Raw genomic sequence first — 14,266 nt, 5'->3', positions numbered from 1 at the left:
TATCTTTAAAAAGTTTGTTTGTTTGGTTGTTTGTGAGAAAACTGGGGATATTTTATTTGAAGCCAAGAGATGCAACAATGTGTATGGATTAACTCTTGAGGATTTAAAGGAACAAAATGTAACATGTTTTACATCTTTTGAATCTGAAAAATGGCTTTGGCATAGAAAGTTGGGACATGCTAGCATGTACCAAATTTCTAAGCTAGTTAAAAAGAATTTGGTTAGAGGAATTCCAAACATCAAGTTTGACAAGGATCTTACTTGTGATGCATGTCAATTGGGCAAGCAAGTAAAATCCTCTTTTAAATCAAAAGATGGAATCTCAACCAAAAGGCCATTAGAAATGTTGCATATTGATCTTTTTGGCCCTACTAGAACTCAAAGTTTAGGAGGTAAACACTATGGTCTTGTAGTGGTAGATGATTACTCTAGATTTGGTTGGGTACTTTTCCTTGCTCATAAGAATGATGCATTTTATGCCTTTTCCACCCTTTGCAAGAAAATTCAAAATGAAAAGGATTTAAAAATTGCCCATTTGAGAAGTGATTATGGAAGGGAATTTGAAAATCAAGATTTTGAAAAATTTTGTGATGATTTAGGAATTTCTCATAACTTTTCATGTCCTAGAACTCCCCAACAAAATGGGGTGGTTGAGAGAAGGACTAGAAGCCTTCAAGAGATGACTAGGGCTATGCTATGTGAGAATGAGATTCCTAAATTTTTGTGGGCAGAAGCTGTGAACACAACATGTTATATTTTGAATAGAACAATCATTAGAAAAGGGCTAAAGAAAACCCCTTATGAGCTATGGAAAGGAACCCTTCCAAATCTTAAGTACTTTCATGTTTTTTGATGCAAATGCTTTGTGCTTAATAATAAAGAAAATCTTGGAAAATTTGATCCAAAATCCTATGAAGGAATGTTTGTTGGATATTCCACCACAAGCAAGGCCTATAGAGTTTATCTCAAGGAGCATAAGACAATAGAGGAATCCATACATGTTACTTTTTGTGATTCTAACTTAATTCCCAGTACTGTGATAGATAATGATTCAGATGGAGAAGGAGCTGGAACAAGCAAAGAAAATCCCAAATCTGTCCAGAATGAAGAATCTGCCAGTCCATTTTTGTCTCGTCAGATTGAAGGAGAAACTTCCGTTTTGTCTCCTGAGCAGGCACGAGAAACTGAAACAGTGAGACCACCAGAAGTTCATCAAAACTCAACACCTGTCCGAAAGCCTAGAGAACGGAAGTCCATGAGAGGATATCCTCATGACTTCATCATTGGTGATCCCTCTCAAGGAGTAACAACAAGATCATCCATCAAAAGGCCAACCGAACCTAGCAATCTTGCTCTCTTGTCACAAATAGAGCCCAACAATGTCAAACAAGCTCTTGAAGATCCATCATGGGTCAAGGCCATGCAAGAGGAGCTTGCTCAATTTGACAAGAATAAGGTTTGGACATTAGTACCTCATCCGGATGGTAAGAAGGTAAGGGGTACTAAGTGGGTATTTAAAAATAAACTTGGTGAGGATGGACAAGTTGTTCGTAACAAAGCTAGATTAGTGGCCCAAGGTTACGATCAAGAAGAGGGTATTGATTTTGATGAGTCTTTTGCTCCGGTAGCTAGAATGGAAGCTATTAGGTTGCTTCTTGCCTATGCTGTCCATAAGGGTTTCAAAATGTTTCAAATGGATGTTAAGTGCGCTTTCCTTAATGGCTTTATTGATAGAGAAGTGTATGTGGCTCAACCCCCCGGTTTTGAACATAAAGAGTTTCCAAATTATGTTTTTAAACTAACTAAGGCTCTTTATGGCCTTAGACAAGCTCCAAGAGCTTGGTATGAAAGGCTTAGTGCCTTCTTGTTGGAAAATCATTTTCAAAGGGGAACCACCGACACTACTTTATTCATTAAAGCATCTAATGATGATATCCTTCTTGTTCAAGTTTATGTTGATGACATTGTATTTGGTTCGGCCAATGTTTCCTTGTGTGAAGAGTTTGGAAAACTCATGACTAGTGAGTTTGAGATGAGTTTAATGGGAGAGCTTACTTTCTTTCTTGGCCTCCAAATTAAGCAAACTCCCAGTGGTACTTTTATTCACCAAGGAAAGTATGCAAAAGAACTTATCAAAAAGTTTGGCCTAGAAAATTCCAAATCAATGGGCACTCCTATGCATCCCAATACTAAACTTGAAAAGGATGATGATGGCCAAGATGTGGATGAAACAAGGTATAGAGGAATGATAGGTTCACTCATGTACCTTACCTCCTCTAGACCGGATATAGTCCAAAGTGTGGGTGTATGTTCAAGGTTTCAATCTAATCCAAAAGAATCCCACCTTACGGCTGTTAAGCGCATCATTAGATACATTAAGGGAACTTGTAATTATGGATTATGGTATCCTAAAACTGATGACTTTTGTGCAGTAGGTTTTTGTGATGCAGATTATGCGGGAGATCGAGTGGATAGGAGGAGCACCTCTGGCATGTGTTGCTTCCTTGGAAGCTCACTCAACATGTGGTCAAGCAAGAAACAAGCCACAGTGGCTCTATCCACTGCTGAAGCCGAATATGTTTCCGCATCTGCATGTTGCTCTCAATTAATTTGGTTAAAAACACAATTGGAAGATTACAAATTAAAGATCAATAGTATTCCTTTATTTTGTGATAATATGAGTGCTATAAACATTTCAAAAAATCATGTCTTGCACTCAAGAACAAAGCACATTGAGATAAAATATCACTTCATTAGGGAACATGTGCGAAAGGGTACTATTGATATTCAATTTGTAAAATCTGAAGACCAAATTGCTGATATTTTTACAAAACCTCTCTGTGAAGACAGATTCTGTACCTTGAGAAAAAGTTTGGGAATGTTTGATTTAAGTTTCATTGAAAATTTGTGAATATGTGACTCTGTTCTGTTTTGCTCGTAGGTTTGGACGAGATGAAACTGATTGCATAATGGAAGAGCTGTGGTCAAGGGGGAGGCAACGCAGAATTCAAAATTTTATGGGCCCCACCAAAATTCCAAGACCCCACCATAACAGTTTTGTTAGTTATCTCTCCATGCAAATAAGAATCCTCTTCCTTATGTCATCATATCTTTTTGGAAGTGGTTATTGTCAAATCAAATCCCTCTCTCCATCTAATCCCTTGATTTAAGGCAACAACTTTTCAGTTTTAGATTTCAAAAGTTAAAAAAAAAGGGGGAAATCATCTTTTTGGGTAATAACCACCCCATAATGGTCATTAACCGCTCACTAATGATCATTATTTCCACCATTCTCTCTCTCCAAGCCTCATTTAATGCGTCACCTACCTTGCTTCTCTCCCACTCAACTCGGTTATCAAACCCAACCCTTCATATTTCATTCCTCCATTACCATGAAAAAGAAAACCGCGCCAAGAAAGAGTGAAAGAATTCTTCTTTCTCAAAAACCATCAACGCCTCAAACCCACACTCATATCAACATTCATTCAACCTCATCATCTTCTCTTTCACCACCGTCCAAACAAACAACCACCATGAGAAAAAAGGTGATTGCCCACAAAAGTTCAGGCCGAGGCAAGAACAAGAAACCTGTAGTTGAGGAAGAAGAGCAAGAGTCTCATACTTCTCCCACTCCTTCACCTCCACCCTCATCACCGAAGAAGTCTGCCCCCGGAAAAATCTCACAGAAGAATCAGGGGTTTGCACTCAATGACACGACTGAACCTCCAAACTTGGAATCCATGGAATTCAGAGACAAGTATGGCAACACTCACTCTCATTTTGATCCAAGCAGATTTAACTCCTGTACCTCTTTTGAGTTTCACAAAGAGGTTATGTAGAAGCGTCATTTGTGCACTACCTATCTTGTTAGTCTCGAAAATCTCAAGAGTACCAACATTTTCTCTCTGTTTGAACTCCTCAACTGGAAGCCTCTGCTCCTCATCAAGAAACCAGTATATCCAGGTCTTGTTCGAGAGTTTTATGCTAATATGCGACTTATTGACGGCACCCTTCATTCCTATGTCAAAAGGGTTCAAATAGCCCTTGATGCTGAGACAATTGGAGCGGCCCTAGGCTTCAAGGATGAAGGACCGCGAGCATATATGGTGGAGAAATGGGACACACAAGTCGGCGTTTCTCACAAAACTGTTCTCCAGCACATTTGCAAAAACCTTTCTGGATTGCATGGCACCACTCCAACTCACAAAGCCCTTGGACCAGTCAAGTCCCTGCTTCACCGAATCATCACTCATATTCTGACTCCCCAAAGCGGCTCACACAACCGAGTAACATTTTCTGACTGTCTCATATTGTTTGCTTTGGTTACCTCTACCCCTATTTCCTTTGGTTATATCATGATTAGGCACATGTGGGATTCTGTTAGAAGCACCAGAAAGGCTAACCTGCCTTATGGTATGTTTTTAACTAGAATTTTTGAGTACTTTAAAGTTGATTTGTTAAATGAGAAGGTAGAAAACGAGGTGTCTACAATCCGAGAAGGAGGAGCAACTAAGGAAACCAAAGGGCGAAAAACTGCATCGGATAGTGACCATGAAGGCAGGCCAGAATCTTCCAAAACAATCAGATCCATCCAACAGATTTTGGGAGAATTTTCAAACATGGTGGACATGATGTTTCGATCTCACAAAGAGGCCCGCAAGCAAGCTTATAAGAGTGAGAAAGCTTGGAAAAATTGCAAAGAAAGGGTCAACCTGATGCTGGAACATCTTAATAAGGATTTGGGAGATGATAGTGAAGGAGGCGCTGAGGAAGAAGATATTCATTTTTCTGATGATTAGTAACTGGGTTTATCTTGTTTGATATTGGCTCCATTAGGCTCAATCTTTTTTTGTATAAGCATGACTTGATACTCACTGCTCTAGGATAATCTCTAGGATACTGTGATATACTTTTACTACTTTCTCTTGAATATTCTGTTGTGATTATCATGTTTTGTGCAGGTGCCTCCATGATGACAAAAGGGGGAGGAAATTTAGGTTCCAAAATTGAAATTGGAACGAAACAGGGGCTGGAAAAACAGGGCAACAGGGGTTGAAATTTTCAATTTTGAAAATTCATGATCACCCTTGTTCAAAGAATGCATGTTGTTATTGCACTGGTTTTACTATGGTCATTACTGTTTGAACTGCATTTAGTTTTTTGTTTATCATGATTAGTCTATTTGGCATCTGGATTATAATGATGTTGGATGTATTTTGATGCCTGGCTGTTGATTCATCATTGATAAACTTGTTGGATTTAAAATTTATTTTTGGCAGTTCCTTTAATTTGTGTAAAATATCAAAACTGCCTTGTTTTGTTCTTCAAATATTTTTCATAATGTTATTTTGCTCTGATATCCTAAACAGGAAAATGTTTGAAAAATATTTGGATACTTTTTGTAGTTTGAGCAGTAAATCAGTTTATGATATCAAATGAGTTTTGATTATAAATTAAAACTGCTCATAAATCAAGCATTTAGCATCATGTATAAAAATGCTAAATAACATTGTTACTTGAAGCTTGATTTAAATGTTACAGGTTAGTGCTTCCCTTGGTAAAATAGCATACATTAAGGGGGAGCCATGTGACATTTAGAAAGGGGGAGAAATTCAAATTCAAAGGGAGTATTCTTTACTCAATCTCTAAATTTCTTTCCATTTCAATTTTAATAATGTTTGTCATCAAGGGGGAGATTGATGAGTTTGGAAAACTCTAAACTAAATTGATGATGATCAAACATTATTAACAGTAAAGTTATTAAGTTAATCTTGATTAATGTGTTAATTAAAATAATTTTGTTGTGCAGGTTTAATATTGGGCCGAAAACAAGTTTCTGGTGCAAGCCCAATATACATTCAGCCCTTGGTTTTAATAATTTATGATGAATATGGCTGAATGGAAAATAAATTAATTGGGCCAAAACTCAAACATTATCATAAGCCCAATTAATTTGATTGAATCAAAATTTTATTGGGTCAGATTAAGCTTTATTGCAACAAAGCCCAATTTCAATTTTGATGAATGTTTCCATGCATGATCCGAATCCAAAGTCCAACAGGAAAGCAAAAGTTAACATTTGTTGCTTGCCTCCAACGGATTCTATTTCTCACTTTGGATGGAATTCAAATTTAATTTAATGCATTGGAAACATAAGAAAGAGAGAAAAGATTGATTTGATGGCTATTATGACTATGCACGCCACTCTAAGGGAAGTAAAAGCAAACTATTCTCAAAATTAATGTGTTTAACCACTCTACATTGCTTTTCTTCAGATTCTTTAATTCTCTCTTATCTCTTTCCTCTTCTTTCTTCGGTCCTTGTCTAGGAAACAATGGAAGAAATGTTCTTCAACCAAGAAAAGGAAGAGGCTGCATGCATCAAGACCATCAAGCTAATGATGGCAAGAAAAGATACTAAAATAAAAATGAGCTGTAGCTAAGATACTTACCAAATGTGGTTAGATTTGGTGAGGTTATCTTGAGCTTTTCATGCTCAAAAAAAGGAAGATGAAGATTCGGCCAAGAGGGAGATTCTTGAAGCATGGCTTGTCTTTGATTCTGCTCAACCACCACAGGGAGTAGCTAGAGTGGCGAAGTGATGGAGAGATTGAAGCAGATGAACTCATTATCATCATGAGGTATCAATGGCCAGAAATCCATCTTGGAGAGCAAGCCAAGGATGGAGAGCCCGGATTGATGAAGGGTGATGATCAAGAAAGGACTAGAGGTAATTGCATGTTGGTTAATGCATGGTTATCTCTTCTCTCTCTGTGTGGCCGAACCGGTTCTGTGTTTGTTGAAGGAGAAAGAAGTTGGTTCGGTTTTGGCTTCAAGTGTGGAGGCTTTCCTCTTCTTTAAAAAGGGGGAACAACCACTGTTTGAAGCAAGGAGAAAATTTGAGAGTGCAAGGCACAGAGTTCTCAGAGCTACCTGAGCTAACAGTTTTTCTCTTCTCCTTCAATGTTCTCTGTTTTGTAATTTTTCTGTTTAATTTTGTCATGTCTTGAGTCTCATGGAAAAAGGCAAACAAGTGAGGTTTGTATGAAAAAGCCATAGAGCGAAAAAAGGCAGAGAGTGCAAAATTAAAAGAAAAGCCATAGATGTCTTAGAGGTCCTTTGTTCATCTATGTTGTGTATCATGATTCTGTGGGAATCCTCTTGTAAGTTGGGTTAGCACTTTACAAGTTGTAATCAGATTGATTATAGTGAAATTCCATCATGTTTGTGATGGAGACTGGATGTAGGCTGCACTGCACTTAGCAGCCGAACCAGGATATATCTGGGTGCAATCTTCTTCTATTTTCTACTCCATTTCTGTTTTCAAATACACAGGAGCAAAAACCAGAATTATCTCGTGCCAAGTGACGAGACAAAAAGAAAAGTCTCGTGGCAAGGGACGAGACAAAACAAAGTTGCTCGTGTCTATTGACGAGAAAAAATAGAAAAGTCTTCTCTGAAGGTCAGCAAGTGTTAGCATCGAAAAGGGGGCTAAGATTCAACCCCCCTTCTCTTAGCCACTAATATCAATAATATCACTTTTTTGTGTGATTTTATTAATTATCTTTTAATTTATTATTTTATTTCTTATCATTTTTTTAAGAATAATTTGCTAATAATATACAATTAGTAAATAATATTATCATTTAAAAAGTGAAAAAAATTATTTTTCTTTCTAGTTCTAAAATTATTTATAGTGATAAAGTAGACGAGGAAAAAAGGTTTTCTTTTAAGAAAAATTGCACTAAAATTTTCTTTTATTAGAAAGGTGAAAGGGAGTAATAGGAAAAATATTTGTGAGTATTCAAGTTGTGTGGAATGATACAATATAAAAGAGTATTTATAAGTATTAAGAGAATCGTAATAATAAAAATGTAATATTCTATAATTAATGAATTAATGAACTAATCGGAAGTTTTTTATTCTAACATATTCTGCCATACTGAAAACTACTGAAAAGTAACAAACGAAAAGATGACAAATTATCTCGGAAGGTAACAAAAACATATGATTTCTCTATGAGAATAAGTAAGTAGTGAATTAATGAACTAATCGGCGAAGTGAGAAAGCATCGAAGCATTGACAAAAGAAAAAGAAAAAAATGACACTGAAAAAAGTATGAAAAATACGGTAATTTTACCCAAGATAAATAACATATCCTCTTCAAGAAAGATACTATAATTCTGATATCATGTTAGAAAGGATAAAAGAAAATAGTAAAGAAAAGGTTTATATCTATTCAAATTGTGTAGAATGATACAATATAAAAAAGAATTTATAGGGACTAAGAGAATGGTAATAATAAAAATATAATATTTTATAATAAATATTCAAATATATTAAATAATTCTAATAAATACTAATTAATTCTAATATACACACAAGAACATTGCTGACCTTTACACGTGAGAGATCCCATAATTTTGAAAAAAAATTTTAAAGTGACAATACTAATAAAATAATATTTTAATCATCTTTAAATTTATAATATTTATTATTTATAAACTTATTATCTTAATTTAAAAATAACTAATGATATATTTTTTTTGATAAATTATATGATAAAAATGTAAAGATGTAAGTTTATAGATCTTTTCTTTATAGGATGAAAGAAAGATTAAAAAAAAAAGTAAAAATCACACTTTGAATAACAATAAAATAATAAAAAATAATTATAAAAAAATTATTTTCTCTTTCTATACTATTTTATTCTGTATAGTAGAGTATTTTTTTTTTCTAAAATATCAATATAACTTCAGATCCCATATTTTATAAGCAGATTTATTACGAAGAGCTTTGTCAACATATGAGTATGTGATTGTGACGCAGAAATCTTGGAAAAGTCATCCCCTGCCCTTGCATTAATTAATCCAGGTCCATATCTTTAACTTTAATAGGAGTAAATTATGGTTAGTTGACCATTTACCACTGAATTGCAAAGAGAGAGACTGCCTGTCCCCTTAGTAAGTGAATTAAATAAATATAATTTAAAATTTAAATTATTATTATAAAATAAGAAAACTTAAAGAAAAGAATGTTTTTCAATAAAAAATTTTAGTCATGATATCATAGATAAAATGATTAGAAAAAGCTTTTAAGACAAGAATTAGTAATCAGTTATTGTTAAGGTGGGGTATTTACATTTAAAAGTTAAAAAAAAAAATAGAATATTTCACCCTAGAAATATGCAAACTAACAAAGCGGTGGCGGTGGCCCTTTGCTGAGTACTTCTGATCAAAGTGGAGTACTGACTGAGTGACTGTACTGTCTGTAGTACAACAAACAAACGTTTTAATTTTTATTTTTTAAAAAGAGGTAGTTAGCAGTACAACACAACAACGTTGTACTATCTCACACGCAGAGATGTTAATTTGTTTTTGGTAAAACGAAAACAATTCAAATTCTCTTGCAATGCCAAACACACATTGGTAATTACCAGAATTTCGTTCATCTCATCTTGATTCTGTTCTTGCTTCATTTCAGGTACCTAAGTTTCCGAGATTCTCACGCTTCTCGTCTCGTCTCTTTTTCTTAGTTAGAACATGCAAGACAGCTCAACGTAATTGCATAATTCAATTACAATTCACCGAGGGAAGAACACAATTCTTGCCAATTACACTCAAAGAGTTCAAAGCATAGCTTGTTCTTCTCTTGAAAATTCTGCTTTTTTCCACCTCCAGCTGAAAATTCAGGTAATAAGATTAACTTTTGGAAAAAATTTTCAGCACTAATTACGTTAAGTATAGCATTAAAAATCTTGCTTTTTTTTCATCGTAGAATCAGATTCTCAAATTCCTCTGTATTCTTATCATCTGATTGGTTTACATGATTATCCTTCTAAATGTATTAACAATCATATATTATGTTTCCCTATTCTGTTTTCCTTGCTGCTGGAATCACCAAGAGCTGAAGATTTGACGAATCCAATGAACAATATAAACAATGAAGAACTCAAAGAAGCTGAGAATTCTAACAGAGAGGACCTTGAAGAGGCTTCCATTGAGCCTGAGGATGTGGCTAAGATAGTTCCATGGACGAGGCAAATCACAATCCGCGGACTAGTAGCTAGTATATTGATTGGAATTATTTATAGTGTGATAGCAATGAAGCTGAACCTGACAACTGGATTAGTCCCCAATCTTAATGTTTCAGCTGCACTACTTGGCTTTGTGTTCATTAGGACCTGGACTAAGATCCTTTCCAAAGCCAATATTGTTTCAACACCTTTCACTAGGCAGGAGAATACCGTAATCCAGACATGTTCAGTGGCGTGCTACACACTTGCAGTTGGAGGTCGTTGTTTAACTGTTATAGGAATATTCTCTGCTGTTTACTGTTTAGATTAGCCCCCTAATTAAAACTTGTTTCCGTGTAAATGATGGTGTTTCTCAACTCTCTATGTGTGATGTGTATAAATTTGTGTGTAACTGTAGGTGGTTTTAGTTCCAATCTCTTGGCCTTGAATCGGAAGACATACGAGCTAGCAGGGGTTGATACATATGGAAATAGTCCTACTAGCATCAAGGATCCTGGATTTGGCTGGATGTCATCCTTTCTCTTTGTAGCTAGTTTTGTTGGGCTATTTGCATTGGTCCCCATAAGAAAGGTATTTTTATTAGTAAGGAATTCTATGGGTTTTTTTTCAAACTTCTCTGGACACAATTGGTAATTTAAAGGCTGTTATTCTCCAAGTTTATTGGTTTAGTAGTTTGATGTAGAAGTAATGAATTAATAAGCTTAATTGCACAAGAATTTGGTTGTGAGTGACTTTAATGGTGTAATTGACGATGATAATATTGTTGTTTAACAGATTATGGTAATAGACTACAAATTGACTTATCCCAGTGGAACAGCTACCGCTGTTCTTATTAATGGGTTCCATACTCCTAAAGGAGATGCCATGGCCAAGTGTGAATCTGTTCCTATCCCTTTTCCCTTTTTCTTGGAGTCTTTCAAGTTGAAACAAGGTCAATCTATATAAAGGATAAACTAGTTCAACTTCTTTGCAGGAGACAGGTTCATAGTTTCATGAAGTACTTTTCATTGAGTTTCCTATGGGCCTTCTTCCAATGGTTCTATGCAGGTGGAGATCATTGTGGATTTGTTCAATTTCCCACTTTTGGATTGAAAGCCTGGAAAAACTCGTGCGTCTTCTTTGTCTCTATTCTTTTAAATAGAAGTCTGAATCATAGAATAATTGTTCAATGTCATTGATTAAAGCACTTGAATTCAGCAGATTTTACTTCGATTTTAGCATGACTTATGTTGGAGCAGGAATGATTTGTTCCCATCTTGTAAACGTATCCTTGCTTGTCGGTGCTGTGGTTTCATGGGGCATTATGTGGCCACAAATCAGGGGACAAAAGGGAGAATGGTTCCCTACTAATCTACCAGAAAGTAGCATGAAAAGTCTAAATGGCTATAAGGTATATTAGCTCGAGTTGAAGGACTCCATAAGATCTATATTGTTTTCATCTTTGAAGGCCTCAATTTTTGTTCAACGTTTTACCCTCCCAGGTCTTTATTTCAATTGCCTTGCTTCTTGGTGATGGGCTCTACAATTTTGTGAAACTTATCTGTTCCGCAGCCTTGAGGATACATGAGAACAAGAAAAGAAAAAATCTTGATACGTGTAAGGATTTTGAGTAAACAAATATTAAGGCCTGATACATGTAGTATAGACTGTTAGACATGTATGACTGCTGAAGCTTATATGTCTGTGAAATCTAATATTTCTTTGTCCATGTAGGTTTGCACAACAAGAATCAGCTGCCTCTTGATGATCTTAGAAGGCATGAAGTGTTTCTAAGAGAAAGTATTCCAGTATGGTTGGCAGCTGCAGGGTATATTTTCTTCTCCGTCGTTTGTGTCATTGTAATCCCTCTGATGATTCCCCAGTTGAAGTGGTATTATGTGGCGGTTGCATATATTCTTGCACCTGCACTTGGCTTCTGCAATGCATATGGTGCAGGCTTAACTGACATTAATATGGCCTATAACTATGGCAAAGTGGCGCTCTTTATGGTTGCGGCCTTGGTTGGAAAGAACGATGGTGTAGTTTCTGGACTCGTGGCCTGTGGCTTGATCAAATCAATTGTTTCCATTTGTTCCGATTTGATGCACGATTTCAAAACCGGCCATCTAACTTACACGTCGCCTCGATCAATGCTTTTGAGCCAAGCAATCGGCACAGCAATAGGTTGTGTTGTTGCACCTCTGACATTCTTCCTTTTTTACAAGGCCTTTGATGTAGGGAATCCAGATGGTGAGTACAAGGCCCCATATGCCCTCATATACAGAAACATGGCCATTCTTGGTGTTGAAGGCTTCTCCACCCTCCCCCAGCATTGCTTGCAACTTTGTTATGGTTTTTTCGCGTTTGCCATAGCAGCCAACTTAGTGAGGGATCTTTCCCCCAAGAAAGTTGGAAGATGGATTCCACTTCCAATGGCAATGGCTGTCCCTTTCTTAGTTGGTGGATACTTTGCAATCGACATGTGTGTAGGTAGTTTGGTAGTGTATGCTTGGCACAAACTAAAAAGTGAGGAGGCAAGTTTGATGGTTCCTGCAGTTGCTTCTGGTTTGATCTGTGGTGATGGATTATGGATTCTACCTTCATCAATTCTTGCCTTATTTGGGGTTCATCCCCCAATGTGCATGAGCTTCTTTTCATCCAAGTAGAATATCACAAAGGACCTATGTTACTACCTAAGGTAACTATGGTTATAATGTTGTAGAAGGAAGTTATTAGTTATTAGGAATTTAAGTTATAAAGATGTATAGCTCTTAGTCAAATGACAGTTTAGAGTTGTTGTGTAAATAAGTTCGGCTGATACTTGGTGTAATTGTTGACAGAATTACTGCTTCCTTATTCTTTTATTTTCTTTTCGTTCTCTTAATTGTTTTTTTCTTATTTTATTTAGGACTGGAAGTATGATCCTAAAGCCATTTAAGACATTTCATAATGATTGACAAAACTAAAAGAATTAAATGTCCATTTGGATTAGAGATGTACATGGTTAAAGTTAACCAAAAAAATAAATCTAATTTTAGTTAACTAGAAATTTGGTTTAGATTAGTAAACCAAATTAGTTTTAAACAGAAAAGTCAGTTATTAATCGATTTTAAACCGATTATAAAAATAAAATCTGGTTTAAAAATAATCGTTTTTTTGTTTAAAAATTTTCCAGTTTAAAATCGATATTTTCATTTAAAAACCAGTTTTTCCATTTGAAAACTGATTTTATAAAAAATCAAATTTAATTTATAAATTTAATTTTTGACATTTTAAAAAACCAATTTAGTTTTTTTTTTTTAATTATAAAATCAGTTTAAATCTATAACATCTATAATAGGGGTGTTCAAGACCTGGTCTGGCCTGAAATTCGGCCCGGACTCAAGACATATTTTGTTGGGTTCGGGTTTCCATTTCTTGTCCGGTGTTATTTTCGGGTCGGATCCCGACCCGAAATTACTTTTTGCAATATATATATGAGTTATTTAATAATGTTATATTATACTTTTATAATTTAATTAATATTTTTTATATTATACGATATTATTTTTGTTTTAAAATAATTTATTTTAATATAAATATGAGCTAACATTTATTAAATTTATTTTTAAAAATAAAATTTTATTATTTTAATATATAAAATTTACAAATTTGTATATACTAATGATCCGGTTTAATCCAATTTATTTTCGAGTTACTTTGGGTCGGGTCGAAATAAATTTAGTGTCTTTTCAGGGTCAAATTTGGGTCTACTTAAATTCGGCTCTGCCTGGTTCATAAATACCTCTAATCTATAACATATTTGTATTCAAAAATTAATTTTAAAATTTTAAATCATCAAATTAATTTTGATTTGGTTAACCAGTTTAAAAATTGGATTTTACTAATTCAGTTAGCTGCTTTTTAAGAGGGGTTATAATTTATAAACTACTTTCGAAAACTGATCATTTAAAATTTACTTAAGATTTTTTAACTGATTAATTAATTTATTGGTGTTTGATGAACAACCCTAATTTGAATTAGTTTTTCTCTAAAAAAATAAATAGTTAAAAAGTAATTTTATATAATATAAAGATGTTTGCTTATAATTTTTTTAAAAGTATTTTTAAAATAAAAAATTTTTTTATGTTAATTAAGAAATATGTTATTTAAAAAAATTAAAAATAATTTTTTTAATGAATGGTTAACTAGAAAAAAATACTTCATATATGTTATATTCAAATATTTTACCTTTTCTAATAAAAAAGAAATT

General features: G+C 34.6%; 1 protein-coding gene across 5 annotated transcripts; it reads left to right on the top strand.

The window, feature by feature from the left end:
• Positions 1 to 9,269: 9,269 nt before the first annotated feature.
• LOC130944335 (metal-nicotianamine transporter YSL3-like) lies at positions 9,270 to 12,898 on the top strand. Of its 5 annotated transcripts, none has more exons than XM_057872618.1 (9): positions 9,270 to 9,427; positions 9,535 to 9,691; positions 9,912 to 10,292; positions 10,433 to 10,605; positions 10,810 to 10,907; positions 11,009 to 11,143; positions 11,233 to 11,425; positions 11,517 to 11,631; positions 11,749 to 12,898. In XM_057872618.1, exons 3-9 carry the CDS (start codon positions 9,926 to 9,928, stop codon positions 12,678 to 12,680), a joined length of 2,013 nt encoding a protein of 670 aa, XP_057728601.1. In that variant the 5' UTR covers positions 9,270 to 9,427; positions 9,535 to 9,691; positions 9,912 to 9,925; the 3' UTR covers positions 12,681 to 12,898. The 5 variants fall into 5 exon arrangements, with proteins under 5 accessions (XP_057728601.1, XP_057728598.1, XP_057728597.1 ...); XM_057872615.1 differs by having other exon boundaries at positions 9,271 to 9,427; positions 9,904 to 10,292; XM_057872614.1 differs by having other exon boundaries at positions 9,337 to 9,379; positions 9,483 to 9,691; positions 9,904 to 10,292.
• The last annotated feature ends 1,368 nt before the right edge of the window (positions 12,899 to 14,266 follow it).

This window comes from Arachis stenosperma, chromosome 8, assembly GCF_014773155.1.
Source record: "Arachis stenosperma cultivar V10309 chromosome 8, arast.V10309.gnm1.PFL2, whole genome shotgun sequence".
NCBI classification, from domain to species: Eukaryota; Viridiplantae; Streptophyta; class Magnoliopsida; order Fabales; family Fabaceae; genus Arachis; species Arachis stenosperma.
This window is presented reverse-complemented; position numbering and strand designations above follow the sequence as displayed.

What these genes read in the sequence shown, in the direction of transcription:
- LOC130944335 (XM_057872618.1), top strand. Translation starts at nt 9,926, where the DNA reads ATGAACAATATAAACAATGAAGAACTCAAAGAAGCTGAGAATTCTAAC. An exon ending in CTACACACTTGCAGTTGGAG is followed by an intron (nt 10,293 to 10,432) that starts GTCGTTGTTTAA and finishes GTGTAACTGTAG; the next exon opens with GTGGTTTTAGTTCCAATCTC. An exon ending in AAGAAAAAATCTTGATACGT is followed by an intron (nt 11,632 to 11,748) that starts GTAAGGATTTTG and finishes TTGTCCATGTAG; the next exon opens with GTTTGCACAACAAGAATCAG.